This window comes from Sphaeramia orbicularis, chromosome 4 (assembly GCF_902148855.1).
Source record: "Sphaeramia orbicularis chromosome 4, fSphaOr1.1, whole genome shotgun sequence".
Lineage (NCBI taxonomy): Eukaryota > Metazoa > Chordata > Actinopteri > Kurtiformes > Apogonidae > Sphaeramia > Sphaeramia orbicularis.
In genome coordinates, this window is record NC_043960.1 from 47881220 (window position 1) to 47903308 (window position 22089).

The window sequence follows — 22089 nt, forward strand, 5'->3', positions numbered from 1 at the left end:
GACGACTTTCTCCGTCGACAGGAAACCTCTGTGGTAGCCCCGGCGGTACTGCTAGTTCATACCACCATTCATCCGACAGGGAAGAGATGACAAGTTTAGAAATGTTCTGTGCAGTGAATTTATCGCTTTTGCTTGTGGTGGCGTTGACATGTGGCCCGGCTGAAGCTTCTGCGGAGCGGACCAAGACGGTGGAGTTTAACGTTAAACCGGGAGGAGTGGTGCACACTTTCTCCGAGGGCATTGTAAGTGCTTGTGTGAATAAGATGTTTTACACAATTAGAGAGAGTTTATAACGGAACATGGATATATAGTTAAATGAAAATAAAAGACGGTTTAGTTTACAAATGACAATATAAGATGAATAAACCTACTGCCTTGATAAGTCTTGCATAGCATACAGAGAAATAACAATAAATTGACACCTGTTGTGAACTTTGTTGTATTACTATATTTTTTTTTCCAGCACTTCACTCAGTCTTAACGACTGCACTCTTTAAATAATTTTAATTTAAGGAGCCAAAAACTGGAAAAACTACATTCCGCCACTCACTTGTCGCAGAGTGATGTCGCCACAGCCTGTGAGCCGCTGACACGTCGCTGTTAGAACAACGGCTCCATTCATTGGCCGAGAGATACAAACCGCCTCTGGTTTACTCCTAAAGTAACATCTAACATGATGTCTTTACGCGAGGAATATTACTAATCAAATACCTTTATCACTGCACCATAAAATACTTTCAGTGTTTTCTCTGTGAGTTACCACATTGGTGTATAAATTGACAATATAACAAATGTCCATAACAAAAGCCCCTTACAAAGCATTTGGTGACTGGTGGCAGCAGGAAAAGCACAGCTGTCACTCATTTTAATAGTAAAGACTAAAGGGCGAAATGGTGCAAACATACAGAGTCCACAAAGGAACCATTGTCTCACTTTTACAAATATTTTTCTCCATTAGTATTTATCATATATAATACATTCTTACAAAATTACAGTACAAGTATTAAATGGAGAGTTCCACGTCATACATTTGATCAAACCAAGTACCTGTTAGCTTCTAAACATGTCAAATAAAGATTTGTGGAAAGTCTCTAAAAAAACATCTTAATCCATCCATTCCTACCTTTCAGTTTATAGTTGGATGTGGATGTTTGTTGCTACGTTTTTGTTTGCCCTTTCACAACTGTTCATGGTAGAAAGATGAATGATACTTCATTTTGCAGAGTATTATGAGCACTTTTAAATGTGTGATTGAAAAAAATCTTTTATTTTCTGGCTTAAAAGTACTTAAACCCCCTCGGTAATGGATGGACAGAAAATTAAGATCTGTTTTTGCCTGTTTTTAGACTGAGGTCTTTTGCCTTGTCCATAATAATGCAGATATTTAGCAAAATTGATATTTTTCTCTGTTTGGGTCTGTCATCTACATGTAAATGCCATTTTAGGTTGCAAAAAAAATGAGATTTTGTGTGTATCCATGTGGACAGAGAATTAATTAAAGCTCTGTACACAGACTAGTGCCAGGGAAAATGTTTCAATTACAAAACCAAATTACAAGATGGCAAATTAAAAATTAAGGCAGTGGTGTTAAAATGTACTTTAACATCAGTGAACTGTATTTTATTTTAGACAGTATTAAGAACAACATATTTTATGTTTTGTCTCATCATCTTCAATTATTCATTTCATTCCTGGTATTCAGCCCAGCAGCAAAGTTAGAATGGGGGCAATTTAGGGCTGATAATTAAGCTGCTTCAGTATGTAAGGGTAAAGTATGCAAGCCTGTGTCCAAAGAAAGCCTTCTGTTTACTGTATTCAGAAGGAACTCTGGATTCTGAGGCATCTGGGATGGACCATCACTAAGCTGAAACATGGACTGTGCTCAGACTAATCAGTATACAGGGCTTTTTATTTTGGAGGAAATTGATGCAGTGCACTCCAGACTAAAGATCATTAAATAATAATTGTTTTTAGTTTTAGTTTTGATTTAACATATTGTCCCAACTTTGACTGATTTAAGTTTAGTAACCAACCACCAGCGTTGTCTAAACTTCTCCCAAAGCTTTCAGACAAATCTCACAGATGACCCAACATATAAATTAGTGTTGTAACAGAAGGTATTAATTACAAGTCTGAAGAAGTCAATAGACTGAAACAGATTACTAATGAATTAATGATCAATACTACATCATATTAACACTTTCATTACAGTGGGAGTATGAATGCTCATTCACGTACGCTTCTCAAGGAGGAACCAACGAGGTGAGTGCCTGTCAGTGTGTCTGTCTGTCTGTCCTTCATATTTGTAGTTAATATTCAGTCAAAGCAGATTCAGTGGTTTCAATATTCGTTTGTGTTTTTGCTGAACAGCAATGGTTGATGAGTGTGGGTCTGAGTGACGATGACAGACTGTTTTCCTGCTCTGTGTGGAGGTAAGTTGTAACTCACACAAACAGACAAATATGAAATATACATATATAAATAAATATTCCAAGTATACCGAGCTGTCTGAAAAGTGGACTTCAGCTCAGTGACCCAAATGACTGTCAAGTCATGGATAGTCCATCTGTCTGAACCTGTTTTCTCTTATTGTTTGACTTTAATGAATCCTGACCGTCACAAAAAAGATGAAAAGAGACGTGTAACAAACAGAGTTTCTAATGTCACCACAACACTAGGTCTGACATAATAAGGAGATGTATACAAATGACCTGACACTGATAATGCATATTTATTGTCCTTTTCTGCCAGGCCCCAGGGGAGATCTTACCTGTTTTTCACTCAGTTCAAAGCTGAACTAAAGGGAACCAAAATTGAATATGCCAATGCATATGTAAGTATTAAAAGACACAACATTTTCCCAGTTTTTATAGGGGCTGTTGCCTGTCCTGTTTTGTGGAGTGTATTTATTGTAAACTAAGCTCTATGACTGTGTGCACTTAGTTCACATACAGTACAGCACTAAACAAAGGCAGCACTGCAGCTTTGGAAATCATGATAAGACCTACAGCCTTCGATCATGATCATTTGATACTCTACTGCTGGATTATTAATTGTTTACAAATGATTTTTCTTCAGTCATATAGCTCATGTTATTGTGGAACTGATGTTTGTTGTTAATTTAAATATAGATTATTTCTGTAAGATTAAAGGGGATTTAGGAGAGTCTGCTTGGTGATATGCAAAATAATTGTCCCAATTATGTTTCCATTAGTGTTCAAACCACAGAACAGTGACAATCACTGTGTTTTCTCTAAGTTAAAATGAGTTGTATATATCCATGTTGCTCTGTCATGTTTGGAGACAGTGTAACAGACTTCATCTTCTTCTTTCTGCTTTATATCAGGCTGTATCATTCTTGAGGTGCCTTGTCACGTCCAAGTATGGACTGAAGTTAATAAAGCACTTCGGGTGCCTTGAAAAGCGCCATAGAAATCTAATCCATTATTATTATTATCATTATTACCTCTGCCAAGGAGGTTATGTTTTTGCCAGGGTTTGTTTGTTTGTTTGTCTGTTTGTTTGTTTGTCTGTCCGTTAGTGTGCAACATAACTCAAAAAGTTATGGACAGATTTGGATGAAATTTTCAGGGTTTGTTGGAAATGGGATAAGGAAGAAATGATTAAATTTTGGTGGTGATCGGGGGGGGGGGGGGCCCACGGGGGGGGCCACTGATCGTTAGTGTGCAACATAACTCAAAAAGTTATGGACAGATTTGGATGAAATTTTCAGGGTTTGTTGGAAATGGGATAAGGAAGAAATGATTAAATTTTGGTGGTGATTGGGGGTGGGGGGGCCCACGGGGGGGGGCCACTGATCAGCCTTGGCGGAGGTCTGCGCTCTCCGAGTGCTTCTAGTTATTATTATTATTATTATTATTATCATTATTATTATTATTATTATTATTATTATTATTATTATTATTATCATTATTATTATTATTATTATTACCTCCGCCAAGGAGGTTATGTTTTTGCCAGGGTTTGTTTGTTTGTTTGTTTGTTTGTCTGTCCGTTAGTGTGCAACATAACTCAAAAAGTTATGGACAGATTTTGATGAAATTTTCAGGGTTTGTTGGAAATGGGATAAGGAAGAAATGATTACATTTTGGTGGTGATCAGGGGTGGGGGGGCCCATTTCCAACAAACCCCAAAAATTTCATCAAAATCTGTCCATAACTTTTGAGTTATGTTGCACACTAACGGACAGACAAACAGACAGACAGACAAACAAACAAACAAACCCTGGCAAAAACATAACCTCCTTGGCGTGGGGGGGGGCCCACAGGGGGGGCCACTGATCAGCCTTGGCGGAGGTCTGCGCTCTCCGAGTGCTTCTAGTTATTATTATTATTATTATTATTATTATTATTATTATCTCCTGAATTTCAAGCTCAAACATTGACTTTTAAGGAATTTCTGGCCACAGTTATTGAAATGTCATACTATGTTGATAGTTGTTGGTCAACAAGGCCGACATTATCCAATACCAATGTACAGCTGATATCCTCCTGAGACCCAGGAAAGTGAAGATTTTAGCTTTTGTTTTACATTAAACAATTGTCATGATTGGAAACTGCATAATACAACAGTTTTCTCAGATATGTTGTTTTTTTTTCCATTTATTTATTTATTTTTTAATGGAATGTCCTTTGCAATGGACAGCATTTTTAAAGTAAAACTGTCAAACTTTTGTCCTTGTTGCATTGCTGGGTCTCAGGAAGATATATCATTATTAAATGCTGTATTTTTTCCTACCAGAGTACCACAAACACTAGATTTCAATGTTAAAAGGGCATTTGTAGACTGCGATAGAATTTGTTTGAGAGCAGCATGTACTTTTACCTGCAGAATATAGCTACCGTATAATGCATGTAACCTATGATAGACCTTTATACTTTTTCTGCTCCTCAGCTTTTCTCCCACTGAGTGATAAATTGTGGTGCTCGCGGACTTCTCTGCCTAACAAAGACAAACTATAGTTGAACTCTTTCCCCAGAATTACCTTTATGTTTTAGGCCCTCTGTCAGTGCCGAGATTAAAGTTTTAGATCTAAAAATAATTAAAGAGGGCAGATTCTACAGAGTCTGCACAAGCATCAGGAAAATCAAAGCAAAAAAAACGCAGCTGATGAGCATTTTTGCTTAACAGGCAAATAATACGCCATCGACCGATGCACCAGTGATATATTTGCCAGGCTAAGGGCTAAAATTTGAAACAATGCTTCTCCCTGTCCTGCAGGTGCTTTGGCTTTTAGAAAACCCAGTGTGAGATGGAAAAAAGTTCAAAGCAAACACAGTGACAATTGTTCCAAAGACAACAAAGAAACAACAAAAGCCGCTTCACATCTGATGACACAGTTTGGTGTTTTGCCATTGTGGGGCTTCTCCTGTGGATAACATGACTTACTTTTACAACAGAATAAAAAAAGGCTACAGTAAGGCTTAAAGGATAACTTAGGTGATATATTTGATTTTTTGATCAATGTCAATAAATCCCTTAAAATAATCACAACCAACAATAAGTTTGTTCTGCTGATAAACAATGGCATAGGCAGATTTTGCATATTTCACTGTGCATCAGATCACCATTGTCCCCGGTGAATCATACTGGTGTACTGGGATAACTTTTTACTAGGGGTGTGTATTGGCAAGAATCTGTTGGTACGATTCAAATCACAATACTAGGATCTCAATAAAATATATCATGATATATATAATGATACTGTTAAAAAGGCAATTTTTTATTGGTTTTGTTTCTTTTTTTAAAAGATTATTTCCTGGAAAAATTGAATTACACCAGAAATATGCACAAATACTAAACACATTTTTATTTGATCAGAACAGGATCTAATGCTATATCACAAGACTATCCTGTGTTAAAACTTAAATAATATTTTATGGACATTACAGTTTAAGATCCTGCTCAAATGTTCACATTCTATTACTTTATAACTAACATAACAATGTTTTTGTGAAATCCCAACAAAGGAAATAACATTATTTAATAAAAGTGTTAAATAATAATAAATAAAATATAAACAAAACTGAAAAACAAAAACAAAAGTGAACCTCCACAATATCTGCATTTGAATAAATACCTAAAATATCAATACAGTACTTTTAAATATTGATACACTATTGTGAAATGAAATATCGCAATATATTTCAGAAGCGATACTTTCTTACACCCCTACTTTTTACTGCATTATGGTGAACCTCAGTTACTGTAGCTTATTTTGGGCTAATTGCACATACACCCTCTGCTGCCATAAATAATCTAAAAAAGTCTTTCCACTGCAGAAAAACCACTAAACCTAACAAATACAGTTTATTCCCAAGCAATGAAACTACTGTGCTCTATAGGAACTGTTTAGTGTCTTTTATCAATTCTAGATTTTTTGTTTTATATTTAGTTATTTTAATTAACTCATTTTGGCTTAAAGCTTCAGTACACTACAGTTTTTGGGGTCACTGGGCAAAAATGAAAAAAATTCCTTCTTTTCAGTGTATTGTAATTCAAGTGAATCCTACACCTCCTTTTATGCCGGTTACGATCTTTAGAAAATCTATCTCAAGATGCAAGGTTTTGTCTGATCATGCAGTAGGTGTTTTCAGACAGGAAGTGGGCTTGAATAGTGACTGATAGCTGTATTTGATTTCGGTCGGCAGCATCTGTAACGATTATTCACTATATGGACAAAAGTATCAACTCACATTGAACAGGTTGTTAGTGACCATGTGACTCTGGTGATATTAAATTCAGATGGAGGGCTTGAAGTCAACAGCAGAATGGAAAGAGATCCAGGAAAGTGTGGATTGTCCGAGTTTATACAATATTACAGAGAAAAGTAATAACATAAAATACATTCAGATATAGAGTATGGTGATTGTGATCCTTATGTTATGACAACTGACAGATTAATAAAACTTCAGATCAGCAGGAATGGTAAATCCTACGACATGTCAGTGTGATGTGTCCTAATGTTTTTGTCTCTAGTGTATTTTGGCTTCACTTTCACATAGTGATGTGAAAACATGTGAGATCATTTATCTTTATACTGTATCTAGCCTTTTGATTTGGACAAAGAACAGAGGGCTACAGCAGAATGGCGTGTATTTTCAGTTTTTTTCTTCTGGTCTGCACCTCCTGCTGTAACTTTTAAAGCTTATCATGGTCTATGTTGACAGTAAGAAATATGCAAAATATCACCAGCCTTAAGTTAATATTTTATGAAATAAGACACCAAATTAACCCTCAAAGACCCAAACAGCCGCTGGCAACCAAAAGCATCTACTGATGTAAAATGTTTAATACCCATTGATCCACTAATCCTATCATTACATTTAAGTAATTCAGGTAAAATGCTGTTTGTCATCTTTTCATGTTCATCAGTCATGACCCATTTGGACATTCAGAGGCTCTGTAATGAACATGGAAACACTGTCATCTTCTACAGCATTGATCTGAAGATTTACATAACTGAATTAAATATAAGAAACCACCTGATTTTCACAGAAAAATGTAAAATGCAGAGGATAATATGATAATAAGTGGTGGTAAATTACTTGGGTAATAGAGGGGAAAAAAATCATTTGGGAGCTGCCACCAAAGTGGCCCTGGGTCTTTATGGGTTAATGTGGATTCCTTCATCAAGATCACAAAGATTAAGTGTAATTTTTTTAACATGTGAATAAGAAAAGGGGCAAGACCATTTACAAAAACAAAAATACTTGAAGTAGCTATTTTCATAAGCCATGGTTATCAGGATTATAGTGAATAATGTATCTGCTTTAGGATATTCCACAAGTTTTGTTTTTCTAGGTTTATTTGGCCATATTGTCCAGACATTAGATGACTCACATGATCAGTACTAACCTCCTGTTTTAATTGTCTGAGGCACTAGGCAGTACAGGTTGTGCCTGACCATAAAGTCCTGAATAAAATGAAATAAAGCACATTGTCTCCATGGAAACCTTTACATGGACCGCATGCCCCAGTACATTTATAGATCTGCTGCTCTGTAAAGACTGGGTTGAGAGATCACTTTGGCAAACAAACACAGACAGAAATCAAGTAACAGGAAATTTTATTCATTCTAAAAGTCAAACTTATTTGGGCTGGGCTCATGATGTGTGTATCAGAGGTTGATGTCTGGACTCTGAGTTCAGTCATTTAGTGGAGGTCTGATGTGGTTCATCTGTGAAGTGAATCACATCTTGATGTGTCTCTTTCCCCTTGGCAAGGACGAGACCTGGCACTCAGTGGTTAGTGGCATACACATCTTTCCCTCCTCCTGCTTTGGCTCCGTGCCCTGAAACAGAAGCCAAACACTCAGAGAAAAACTTCACTAAATGACAGGACTAAAATAACCTCACACACCTGCAGAGCATCTCCTTGACCTTGTCGTCTCATCCCTTTTACTTCACCAGCCCCATCTGTTGTGATGATACTCATACTTGTGCCACCTCTCACACTGTTTTTTTTTTCTCTCTTGCTCTTCATTCCATTTTTTACATCCTCCCTTTCTCCTTCTCCTTCTTCATCATTGTCGTATGCATCTCCAGTCACAGTCAGCATCAGGAGGACAGAGTGACATGCCTCTAAAGCCAGAGGAATTTACTGTAGGCGACTCAACAGGTGAGAAATTGATTGTATTTCCTTGTGTTCAATCACCTGCTTGTCATGTCAAACTCTGGTGCCCTCCACCTGCGTCTCCTCTGTCACATGGTGAGCGCCTAGCTGATTTGCGTTTTAAGAACATGCTCCAGCTGTGAGTGGGTTGCAGTTTGTCCCTGTAGCATTATTTCTTGTTATTCACTCTCTACACAATTCCCTGCTGGGGCCTCAGTTCCAAACTGTGATTAGCAGGATTTGACAAGTCACACTGAACAGCAGTTTACTGTGACTTTTTAGCAGATTAGACGTTACAGTACAGAGGGTTATACACTCCAAACTCAGCCACTGTCACAGACTTTAAGGATAATCCCATTTCCCAGTCGTGATTTCTAGGGACACACTCCATAACTACAGAACCTAATTAACTTCCTTTAGATACAAGCTGCTTTAATGAAGTCTCATGTCACCTTCTCCCCCTCCTCACAAACTCATATTTACTTTTGTGGCAGATTCTCCACAAGGAGGAGCTATACAGTCATTGTACATCTCTATACATAGTGATTTGCAACAACTATTAGAACAGTACTAGATTGGACCAGGGCATGTAGATATGTAGCAACCTACAGGCCAAGTCAGGAATTGCTGCAGCTTTAACACTTCCTCAATCTGCACGAAATGTTGACTTTGCAGTAGTCTGGAGAGGAGAAGGTGAGATAATATTCTCCAGTTAACAAAACTGTAGTAAAGATGAAGATATAGTGGAACTTACAAGGCCACGGTTGATTAGAGCTGGTGACTGCTTATGAATCGGCCCATAGACCATGAGTTCCCTGTAGAGATGCACAATTTCCAGATTTTCAGTCATTCAGTGATTATTAAAGACAATATTACAGTCTATTTGCTTGGTTATCAAGGATAAGTGAACACCGTACTGATCATTTTCAATTCCTTCAAATAAACAATCCTGAATTGGTATTCAAGAAAATATGACAAGAAGAACCAGGATAACAATTAAACTGAACATAAAGTCAAAATGACTATTTAAATAAATGAAAAGCTGGATTCCACTGATCATCAAAACACAGACTACAGTTACCTTGAGTTAAATAGATCAATAATGCCATACTACAAGCCAAACCTTATCACGTGCATCATTTATGAACACAATTGGCTTGTATAAAGGAAACCCATGTCAAAATTAGCATGCATACTTATTTCTCATTGTCTTTTCTTCAGATAAGAAAATACAGGAAATATGTGCACAGCCTTAAAAGACCAAAAAAGCTGAACTAAATGGATTGTAAGATTTAAAGTCATAGCAGTACAAACAGAAACATCTGACATGTTGAATGCAACTTGGTATAAAGCATCAGTAGATTAATGCCATAAATCTCATATTGTCTGAACAAAAGGCATGACATGTTGGGTGGGAGGTCACACTAAATACCACCACTGTGGTTTATTGAAGATGTTTCCTAAACTTTAGTTTTTCCTGCTGTACGTACTTTACATATTTCTTGATTGGATCTAATACAGACACTGAGAAATGTGTGGACATTAGAACTACAATGTACCAACAAACCTAATGTTGGATCAGGACTTTTGCACAGAACTGTATGTAGCCACTGTCAGAGCCACTGTTGATTTGTCAAGCATCCAATCAGCACCAAGTAGTTGGTCAGTTTTTATATTTAATGTGTTTTCCTATGGGCTTCTATGATGTGTATACTGGGATCTGTTTTGTGCGGGGAACTGGTTGTATATTGATAATGACAAACTCCATTTCCTGTACATAGATTTCTAGGTAGAGAACTTGGTTCAGGTTTTCCACAAAGGTCCTAACATTCACTCTCAAGTTCTTCACTACGTTTGTCCTGCTCCTCTACTGCAGCATCACCAGCTTCTATTAGTGGAGAAATGCAGTCTGCTAATGTAAAACACAGCCAGCTCCCAGACTCCAAAGCAAACTGAACATAAACACATGCAAATCATCAGTCAGCCCTTAAATTGATGTGAACAGCAGCTATAAATGAAAACAAATTCAGATATAAAACTCATCTGTGGCATTATTGACAAAATTGGAGTAGCTATTACTTTTAGGACTGGCTTTAAAAAAAATCTATTTTCTGATTAAAATTTATGTTCATTAGTGCTGCTCAATTAATCAAACTTAAATTACAGCTGTGATGTCAACATTTGTAATCATATAATTGCAAAAGCCTGCAGTTCGATTAAATAAAGTACATTCCGTATGAAAGAACATGAAAAGAGACCAGTTAAATGTACTTCAATAAACTCAACCAGTGCCCAAAAATACATGATGCTGTGCTCTGTATGGTGATAATCTGGACATTGACCCTGATAAGCAAACATGAAGACTCAACTTTTACAATACTACAATCATTAATTTTAATGTTGTCCACAATAATAACAATAATATGAGTTTTTCCACCAAATGGTATAGCCCTAATCTTTGAATGATCCATTATTGATTAAGAAAATTTAAAAAAACAGAATCGAGCTTTAATCATTTCTTCACTGAGGAAAAGGTTAGTTGGCATTTGTGGAGTTAATGACATGGTTAATCAAAGAAGTTTAGATGCTAGAGCTTGTAAATAATCTGTGTGGTCATTAATTGTCTTTTAATTTGTGGGTACATTCATATAACTGCTGATGTCAGTGATTCATGTAACATGAATATTTTAATGCACTAGATTAAAATTAACAATATGAAAATGTCTTTCCTATCAAAGTCACATTACTGTTGTAACTGAAACATCCCTAATTGAATTGATGTTGAATCGATTCAGGAAGTCAGTGGTGATACGCAGCCCTAATTACTTTTCTAAATGGTGGATGGTGCACATCAGCACATGTCTATCTGCAGATCTAATATCCTGCTGCCAGTACTTTCCTTGCCAACAACCACTGCAGATGTGACTGGACTTGCAGCTCCCAGAATGTTGGTTTCAGGTGCAGGGGCCATATGGGGTCATTTCTGTTTTGGTCTCTGACAGTATTTTATTTTTCCCCTTGATTTCTAGTAACCCACACGGATGGAAAGTTCAGCGCTCAACTTTCAAAGCTCACAGTCATTGGACGGACACGGCACGATGAGCTCTGAGCAGCTAGAGTCCGACTTGACTTCGGTCGTGCTGTTGGATGGAGGGCGAGTTCAGAGCTTCAACTCTGAAGTCAGTGAAAGATGGATTTAGGAGACTTCCTCTTGAGTGACGAATCAGTGGGACAATACTGTTGAATAGGGCTTATGTCTTGGCAGCACTGTTTCATTACATTAATTACCTGGTTTTACTACAAACGATTTATGTGTGAAAATGGTACAAAAAGGTATTGCTTGTCAAGAGTTTCCCTTTAAAATGTGCTTGTTAAAATCCTGTCATGACATTAAGTGCCTCCATAGCTGTTTCTTAGTCTCTAAAGCTTTAAGATTTACACAGAGCAGAGCTGGAGCTATAAGTGAATGCATAGAGGATTGGTGTTTGGGGGTTTGTAGGGTATAGATAACACATTTGGAGTAGAGCAGGATTTATCCCTCTTGTGTAATCCTGAGAGGAAATTGAGTAATCCCTTATATCGTCATCATATACACATAAACAGTTCCATTTTCCTCAGTCTTGTGTTCTTTGAGCCACTGATGATGGCCTTGCTGTCTGCCTTCATCTCTCTGTCTGTTTATCTTCATCTGTTCCACATAACTGTTAAGCTCCACATTTGATCCTCCCCCGATCACTCATCACAAACTCTTTTTGTTTTGTGTTTCAGGCCAGAAGCAATACTTGTAATAAAGTAGATAACCGCTTGACAACAGCACAGTATCAAGATACAATTGGATTGTTGCCTTTTTAAGCATATCTTTTACAGTTTAAATGTAAATTTATTGCAAAAAAAACATGTAATGTTACACCCATGCATTTCTGCACAATTCGGGGGGCCACAGTTAAGGATTCGTGGCCTCCTATTGGATGTTGTAGATCTCAGTTCACGTGTCAATTGTGTAACAGCTGTAAATTGCAAAAAACAGACTTCTGTTGACTTTAGGATAAGGCTCTAGTCTAGAGGCTTTTTTGTACTTCTGGACCTCATACATGTGTCTACCAAATATGATCTTTCAAGGTGAATCCTTATCCTCCTTTTTAAGGTGAATCACTGAACTATTGCTGAAACATTGAGATCCACAATGTCACCATGACAACATCATTCAACGGAATCACAATGCTGACAGCAGCTGCAGAGTTCTTGAAATGACTCTGACCACATCTGAAGTCAACTGGGTTTAACCTCTGGGGCAGGGGAATCAAACTCATTTTAATTCAGGTTCCACATTCAGCCCAATATGATCCCAAGTGGATCAGACTAGTAAACCACGGTGACCATGAACTGGGGCCATGGCTCAGGAGGTAGAGCTGGTCGTCCATGAACTGAAGGGTTGGCAGTTTGAAACCTAGTCATGTGTGCTGTTGTGTCCATGGGCAAGACACTTGACCCACTTTGCCACCATACACCAGTGCTGCTACTCACACTGGTATATGAATTGTGTGTGAATGTTTGGTGGTCGGAGGGGCAGTTTGGAGCATATTGGCAGCCACGCTTCCATCGGCCTGCCCCAGGGCAGCTGTGGTGGCTACAAACATAGTTTACCACCACCAGAATGTCAGACTGAATAAATAATGGATCCATTGTACACACTTTGAGAAGGCGTTAATAGAAAAACACTATATAAATCTAATCCATTATTATTATTAAATACTATCAAAATAACTTATAAATAATGACAAATACAAACTTTTCTCTTGGTTTTAGAATGAAAAAAGTTAAATTGTTAGATGAAAATATGTATTTTCAAACCATCCTTTAAAAATGTGAATAACATAAACCTGAAATTTCTTAAGAAAAATAAGTGTAATTGTAACAATGTTATACCTCAGTTTATCATTTACATGTGTACATTACAACTTACAGATCACTGGATCTACAAATACGTAAAACATTTGGTAACAGGTAATATTGTTAAAATTGCACATATTTTTCTTAAGACATTTCAGGTTGTACATGGTGTTTCATGTTATTTCATTATTTTTTGTGAAAGGATCGTTTGTAATGTAAATATTTTAATATAGTTTTACTTTTTTACACTAAAACAATCTGACCCTCTTGAGATTATACTGGTCTGTATGTGGAACCTGAACTAAAATGAGTTTGACCAAAGTGATCGTTAATATCATAATTGTAAGTTTTGCATTTCACAAATTCATCCCACTGTGGACCCTATGTTTCACACCTCTGGTTTAGGGAGACTTGAATAATGTACTGCAGCTCAACATTGCATAAAATCAACCATTTCAAAATAAAATGCTGGACTTCTTGTTTTGTTTTGTTTATGGCTAGTTTTTATATTTATATATATATATATATATATATATATATATATATATATATATATTTATATATATATATATATATATATATATATATATATATATATATATATACACACACACACACACTCACACACTCTACCGGTCAAAAGTTCTAGAACACCAAATTTTTCCAGTTTTGTATTGAAATTCAAGAAGTTCAAGTCCAATGAACAGCTTGAAATGGTACAAAGGTAAGCGGTGAACTGCCAGAGGTAAAAAAAAAAAAAAAAAAAAAAGGTAAGGTTAAACAAAACTGAAAAATAATGTACATTTCAGAATTATACAAAAAGGTGAACAAGAAATGGGTTTACAACTTAAAGCAGTTCTGCAGCAATGGCAGTTGATCAAGCCTCGAATGTTGGTGCTACCAATTCCTACAGGTGTCCCAACATTTCTTAATTACTTACAACCCCCTCTGTCTGCATAAAAGTAGTGTTGGAACACAGTTTGGTACCATACCATTGTGAGCATTATTTGAACAGTATTGTCCTGCAGAAAGTAGGGTGTTACTACAAAAATGGCGAGGAAAAGGCAATTAACGATAGAAGAAAGACAGACCATCATAACACTGAAAAATGTAGGTCTTTCCTACAGAGAAACTGCCAAGAAAGTCAAGGTGTCAGTAAGTACAGTTTCCTTCACCATCAAAGGGCACTCAGAAACTGGGGGAAATGCTGACAGGAAGAGGTCTGGCAGACCCAAAGCCACAACAGTATCACATGACAAGTTTCTGAGAGTCAACAGCTTGTGTGATAGGTGACTCACAGGACAACAGCTTCAAGCACAGCTCAGTAGTGGTTTCAGTAAGCAAGTCTCAGTTTCAACTGAAGAGAAGACTTCCAGTTGCAGGTTTGATGGGTTGAGTTACAGCAAGAAAGCCACTGCTGAGACGTAAGAATAAGAAAAAGAGGCTTGCCTGGGCCATGAAACACCGCCAGTGGACTACTGAAGACTGGAATAAGGTGTTATGGACTGATCAAACCTGCAACTCGAAGTCTTCGCTTCACAGCTGTTGGCTCTCAGAAACTTGTCTTCTAATTCTGTTGTGGCTTTGGGTCTGCCAGACCTCTTCCTGTCAGCATTTCCCCCAGTTTCTGAGTGCCTTTTGATGGTGAAGGAAACTGTACTTACTGACACCTTGACTTTCTTGGCAATTTCTCTGTAGGAAACAGCTACATTTTTCAGTATTATGATAATCTGTCTCTCTTCTATCGTTAATTGCCTTTTCCTCGCCATTTTTATAGTAACACACTACTTTCTGCAGTGCAATACTGTTCAAATAATGCTCACAATGGTATGGTACCAAAGTGTGTTCCAATACTACTTTTATGCAGACAGAGGGGGTTGGAAGGAATTCAGAAACGTCGGGACACCTGTAGGAATTGGTAGCACCAACTTTCGTGGCTTGATCAACCTCCATTGCTGCAGAACTGCTTTAAGTTGTAAACCCATTTCTTGTTTGCCTTTTTGTATAATTCTGAAATGTACATTATTTTTCAGTTTTGTTTAACCTTACCTTTTTTTTTTTTTTTTTTTTTACCCCTGGCAGTTCACTACTTACCTTTGTACCATTTCAAGCTGTTCATTGGACTTGAACTTCTTGAATTTCAATACAAAACTGGAAAAATATGATGGGTGTTCTTAAACTTTTGACTGGTCGTGTGTGTGTGTGTGTGTGTATATATATATATATATATATATATATATATATATATATATATATACACAAAAAAATTTTTATTATTATTTTTTGTGCATGTCTGCAAAATTTGTCCGGGTGAGTCCTCATGCTGTAATTTTTTTTTACTTTACACAGACTCCTATCAAGAACTTCATTCATGCACCAGTCCTCTAAGATATGTAAAGCGAAACATTATTAGACATGTGATACATGTGCAGTTTTGAGCTGGTTAGCCTGTTTGACCCCTCAAAACATGGTTCTTTTGAGAGAGTAACTGATTCAGTTTCAAGAGGAGCATAGAGCAGATCTAGCGTTAAACAGACCCCTCTAACAGGAATCCCAGCACGACCTTTTTCTAATATTAATGACTTCACAATTACTCTGAACTTGACTAAAAATCCTCAAGTACAGGCTTCACTGTACTGACAGCTGGCTGGTAGCAGACTGAGCCACAGAGAAGCCCTTAACTTTCATCGTTCGGTGCCACACATGGATCAGCAGATATATTGTGCAGGTTTCAGTAGTACATCATTATTATGAGCCCCCACCCCACCCCCGGTCTCCCTTTCTGCTCTCTTATGTTGCATTGCCTGTATCTACTCTCATATTGATCCACCCTTCTCAGATCCACACATACAGCCATCGGATGAGTTCTGGGGATCAACTTTTAGACTGATGATTTGCTCATTTGATGTTTGCAGCTGGATTTGCTTTTGAGATGCAGTACAACGTACCTTTTTAGCCAGGGTTTGGTTCCCCTCATCTGTCAAGAAGACACTGATCCTCTTGGTTGAGGAAATACTCAGCGGGGGATGTGTTTGTGTCGCTTTGTCATCGATAAGTCTCCATTTACAGCCACAACAGGAAACATCCAGATCCAGATCCTGACCCAGAATTGGAAATAAAAACCTTACTTATTATGTACATGCTTTTCTTTTTGTACTTACTGATTTATTCTGATTCATGATGAAATGTGATGGATGTTTGAATAAAGACATGGTGTCACAATTCTCTTTTTTCTTGTGTCTGTTTATCAGTCCAGTCGTAGTGTGATTGAACCTCCCACAGCCCCATTACAGGGTAAATATGAAAAGAGGAGAAATGTTGAATGTAGGGGCATTAAATATTCTGAGCGACTGTCACCACTGGGGCCACGTTGAACCTGGCCGAGAACATTTTTATGTCCCCTGTCATATCTGTCCAAAATAACCATAATTTAAGCACCAGCACTAATGCATGCCTAATTTAAACTCAGTTTTTATGCAGTGTAGGAAAAAAGGCCACTTTCTCAGCATGCAAATGGAACAAAACTTTATATTTAAATAAATCTCATGAAGAATTTGTCTTCAAATGTCTTGTTTTAGCATGCTCAATTAACATATATTGTCTTCGGATAATTGTTTCAGTGAGATAAAACACTTCCATTGTTTCTTGATAATTTCTAGAGGGAAAAGGCTTTGCAGGGATGGATCATCTAAATCCAGAAACACATATGAGAATGTATAGAACGTTGATCTTTGTGAGCTTATGGAGATATAGAGTCAGAGGGGATTTATTCATCTTATGTTAAGCCAAGTAAGTAATCAGCAATCTTGATTGTCCCCAAATTGGCATCAGTCAGTTTGATTTCTGTTACACAAGAAGAAGGGGATGTTATACTGCTGCTAGAACATCACAATTTTATGTCAACAGAATGTAGTGTATTGTAGAATTTTGGTAAACAAGATGACACATGTTTTTCACCTTTTTTGTCAACAAGCTGCGTCACGAAACTCCCACTGAGTTTCCTACTTGTAATTAAAGCATTTTCTAACAAAGCTGTGATTATTTCACACACACATTCGGTTTTGTGTCCTTATGGGGGAAAAATGAAACTTTGTTCTCTAGTGTGGTGTTCCATTGAGTTAAAAAGGCTCCATTTACACAATAGCTCTTTATTTATCATCAGTTGGCTCAGTCTCTGTGGCAGCTCCAGCATCAGTCGAACCTCAAGCACATATCACTACTGTTTACCACCTGCTATGAATACAAATATTTATGTTCAACGTTTGAACTCTGCAATACAAACAGGAGCAAGATTTGACTCTGCCAAACACTGACTTGGATTATGTGTGCACCGTTCACCACGTACAGATACCAAGGATGCAAAAAACAAACTAGCAGAGGTGGCACAAGGCCAGACATTCTTTCCTTCAGTAGAAGAAACAGACACTGGTGTTAAATGAAAAGACTCTGGTAAAATTAGAAGTACTGACTCAATTTACTAACTGCATTAAAAGTGAAAAAGTACAACCTTTGTAATGTTGGCCTTAAACAACATTTCAACCAACTGTTTGTGTCTGCCAAAAAAGAAACATCAAGTTATGTATATTAATTCATTAATATATGTAATGTACAGTATCATTTTTCTGTGCTCTAGTCTCAGCTTATGTAGTTTTATTACAGCTTTCATACCTTTTTTGTCCTGTTTTTTACAAGAGATTTTTGTCAGATATTTTTGTCTGGTTACATGATTTTCTTCTTATTTCATCTGTTAGGTTTTTTGTTGTTGTTCTTGTTATTATTATTAAGAGTCTGATCTACACCAGCTCTAAATGTTATCTCAAAAGTTATCTCATGACACTTTATCGTGAGATAACTTTTGTTATGATTTGGCATTATATGAATAAAATTTGATTGATTGATTGATTGATCAATTGTAATCAATATCATTATTATCATATTATAAATATGTAAATAATATGTGTGTTTGTACAGAACAAGTGATATAAATATCAGCTTCTCTTTTTTATATTATTTCCTGTTTCACTCTTGAATGTTTCTGCCTGTCTCTATGCACTTTGTTTTTCTGCATTTTGCTGCTGTAAACACTGCAATTTCCTTATGATGGGATCAGTAAAGTCATATCTTATCTCATTTCATCTTACAGTATTTTCATCTTGTTTGCACTCATTTTAAGTTTTTGTCTTATGTCTTTTGTGTTACTTTTCTCTTGTTGCGTTTCTAAAGTAATTTTTGTTGTTACATCATTTTGATCTCATTGTGTCTTGTTGCAGCATTTTTGTAACATTTTCTTAAGTCTTTTATGGTGTTTTCATGGTGTTAACATATTGTTTGCATCAGAGGTGGGACAAAGTCAGTGTTTTGCAAGTCACAAGCAAGTCTCTAGTCTTTGTCCTCAAGTCCCGAGTCAAGTCCCGAGCCAAGAGTGTCAAGTCCCAAGTCGAGTCCCAAGTCCTAAACTTTGAATTTCAAGTCCTTCGAGTCTTTTTAAAAGTAATAATATATTACATTTAGATGACAGATCATATACACTTTTTAAATTGGCCTTTATTTGTCAAAACATATTTGATAAAATAAGTGAACTGAAAACATGTACAAAATGTACAAAAACAAAGTGCTGATTAGGGGTGGGAATTGGTAGGATTTTATCACTATCAATGCATTGTCGATTCTGCTTACCAATCCAATTCCTTATCAGTTCTCCTATCAATTCCAGAATGTTTTTTTGAGTGGGAAAAAGTAGTTGGACAGGTCATAGTGGAGTTTGTTTCACCATTTTCCAAATCAAATCTTTCACAATGTCACACATATACACCATTGTAGACACACAAACAGAGTGAAACACAGTCGTATTCTCCTGAACTGTTCAATGAACAAATGTAAATATTCTGAAAGAATGAGGATTTTAAAACATATTAGGGTGATATGATCCAGACTGGTCAGTGGAGATGCCACTGCTGGTGAGTGACAGACAAATCACAACAGTGGCATATGGTCACATTACTCTGGACGTCTCGTTTTCTGGTCTTCCACAGCCTCACAGTCTGTGGTGTGGTTGGACCCGGTCCGTAGTGCGCTCAGACCTAGTCGCAATGTGACGAAGGGAAAACCAGAAAACGTTGTGCTGGGAAATGAGATAATCATTAAGAAGAATTGATAATGCATGAGGTGTACAATTTCAATGGAACTGATCAACTGGAACCAATCTAAGTTGGAACTGGTTTTCAATTCCCACCTCTACTACTGACAGGTCACACAAGCACACCGAAGGCAGGGAGAGACAAAGGTGGATTGCATCACTCAGTGAGGGAGGTATGAAATGACTTGATTAGTACACTGTTTAGGTGACACACTTTTTTATTTGAAAGTTTTGGGTAATGTATCAAGTCTTTTCAAGTCGTAAGGCTGAAGTCCGAGTGAAGTCACAAATCATTGGTGTTCGAGTCCAAATTGAGTTGCAAGTCTTTCAGCATTTTGTCAAGTCAAGTCTAAAGTCATCAAATTAATGACTCAAGTCTGACTCAAGTCCAAGTCATGTGACTTGAGTCCACATCTTTGGTTTGCATAGTTATGTCTTACATTGTTTTGTTGTTGATGTTGTTACATCTTTACCTCCACCAAGGAGGTTATGTTTTCATCGGGTTTGTCGTTTGTTTTTTTTTTGTCTGTTAGCAAGATAACTCAAAATGTTATTGAAGGATTTTGATTAAATTTTCAGGAAATGTTGATACTGGCCCAAGGAACAAAGGATTAAATTTTGGTCGTGATTGGGGCGGGGTGATCTGCCTTGCCAGAGGTATGTGCTCTCCGAGGGCTTTTCTAGTTTACTATTTTTATTTTGTCTTTTGCTGCATCTTGTTGCATCTTTGATGTTTTCGTTTTGTTATGTCTTTTATGATGTTTTCGCCATTATGTCTTCAACAGTGTTTTCATCTTGTTTGCGCTCATTCACATTCTTATGTTTTTGTCTTGTCATGTCTTTTATGTTTCTCCTGTTAAATCTTTTCCATCATTTTTGTTGTTACGCCATTTTTATTTTGTTTTGTCTTGCTGCATCTTTTCTGTCTTTTATTACATTTTCATCGTTATTTTTGTCTTGGTAACTGTGTGGTATTTTTACATTTTGTTGCATTTCTCATGTAGGTATATCAAGTGACCATTTTTTCTCCCTTTAGGTTAAAATTTGTCTTGTGGTGAAGATGTGCAATAGAGTGAAATAAAATGTCAGTAATTCCCCTTAAATGCATTAAATAAAAATAGGAGCCTTAGGAGTCTCTCTTTACAGATATTTCTGTCAAAATGTAGGACATAAAAGTAAAATGCCTGAAAGCTTTGTTGAAGCAAAAATTATTTGGATGTAGTTAGTACTTCTCATGTCTGAAAACTACTGGTTCTGATAATGTGTGGATGAGTCATTCAGTCACAGTTGCCCAGGGTTTAAGGTTACATTTACATACTGCTTTTCTGAGCAGAAAAAGATAAAATGTTTAAAAACACACAAGTGTTTGAAACTTTTGCTTAAAAAAGTGAGAGTTATGGAATTGGCTGTGATTAAATAATCACTTCAGTGCATAAGAGCATTAATGTAAACCATTGTTGTTCCTCTTTCAGTTGTCAAATGTTCAACTCCAAATAAATGATATAATAAACACACTGTGGCCTTGGGTTAGGCATCAAGGACAAGGTAAAGCGGAGCAGATGAATTTCTCTAATCCATACATTGACAGTACAGCTGTATCTATGCCGCCGTGGAAACCATAAACATATAAACCATCTGCTCATGTTTACATTGAACTTTTGACCCTAGAACAGACATCAGGAAGATTTAGAACTGACTTTGATTATGTCTGCATGTTTACAGCCCTGATCACAAAACAGAGGCAGGAGAATCAGAATCTAGTTTATCATGTGATGAGTTTTGAGTCAGCCATTATTTTGAAACTATTGATTCAGTTGAGCCTCAATTTGATTGACAAAGAAATTTTGTTTGCTGATCAACTTCACTATAAATTGTAAATTTCTCTTCAATACATTCAAAAATTTTTAACCTGACATGAGCGGTTCTACAGTCCATAGTGGTCTTTGTCTACCCGTCCTCTTCATGATGTCCATATTGTCAATAGGAGACATGTGGACAGGCAGGATAGTCCAGCACCAGGACTAAAACTATGAAGACACACTGATGGACATGGTGCAGAATGAGGCCTGACATCGTACTGATGAAATAACCACAGAATTCATGGAAAAGATGTTGACTTGATGTCAGCACATATCTCTGTAAAACTCAGTCTATGGTCCAATCCCAATCCCAAAATCACACTTGCTGCACTTTTTTGCTGTGTTTACTTCCATCTTGCATCTTGATTCGAACAGAATTATGAGATATTTTTCATACCCTTCTATTTGTAGTGTGTTCCTGAAAAATCTCAGTTTCGAGGGCCAAACAGCCCTCCCCCTTAGCCCTTCCCCCTGTGACTCATCGAGAATCATGACACCCCGACCCCTTCACGTGAATGCGCAAAATGAAGGGGTAGGGGTAAGAGGGAGGGCCAAGGGGTAAAATGGGAC

General features: G+C 37.0%; 2 protein-coding genes across 3 annotated transcripts in view; one reads left to right on the top strand and one right to left on the bottom strand.

Annotated features, from left to right (window-relative positions):
• On the top strand, nucleotides 1-12658 carry mydgf (myeloid-derived growth factor). Its single transcript, XM_030132132.1, has 6 exons — nucleotides 1-242; nucleotides 2212-2262; nucleotides 2371-2432; nucleotides 2752-2833; nucleotides 8568-8640; nucleotides 11664-12658. The coding sequence occupies exons 1-6, from the start codon at nucleotides 87-89 to the stop codon at nucleotides 11741-11743; spliced, it is 504 nt and encodes a 167-aa protein (XP_029987992.1). The 5' UTR covers nucleotides 1-86; the 3' UTR covers nucleotides 11744-12658.
• The window catches only part of LOC115417885 (protein enabled homolog), a 26032-nt gene continuing 12015 nt past the window's right edge, over nucleotides 8073-22089 (bottom strand). The window contains exons 3-4 of one of the 2 annotated variants that reach the window (XM_030132078.1): nucleotides 16473-16622; nucleotides 8073-8314 (exon numbers count right to left, since the gene is read on the bottom strand). The gene's annotated coding sequence lies outside the window, so the exon portion shown is untranslated. The remainder of the gene's footprint in view (nucleotides 8315-16472; nucleotides 16623-22089) is intronic. The other variant, XM_030132079.1, reaches the window with a different exon arrangement.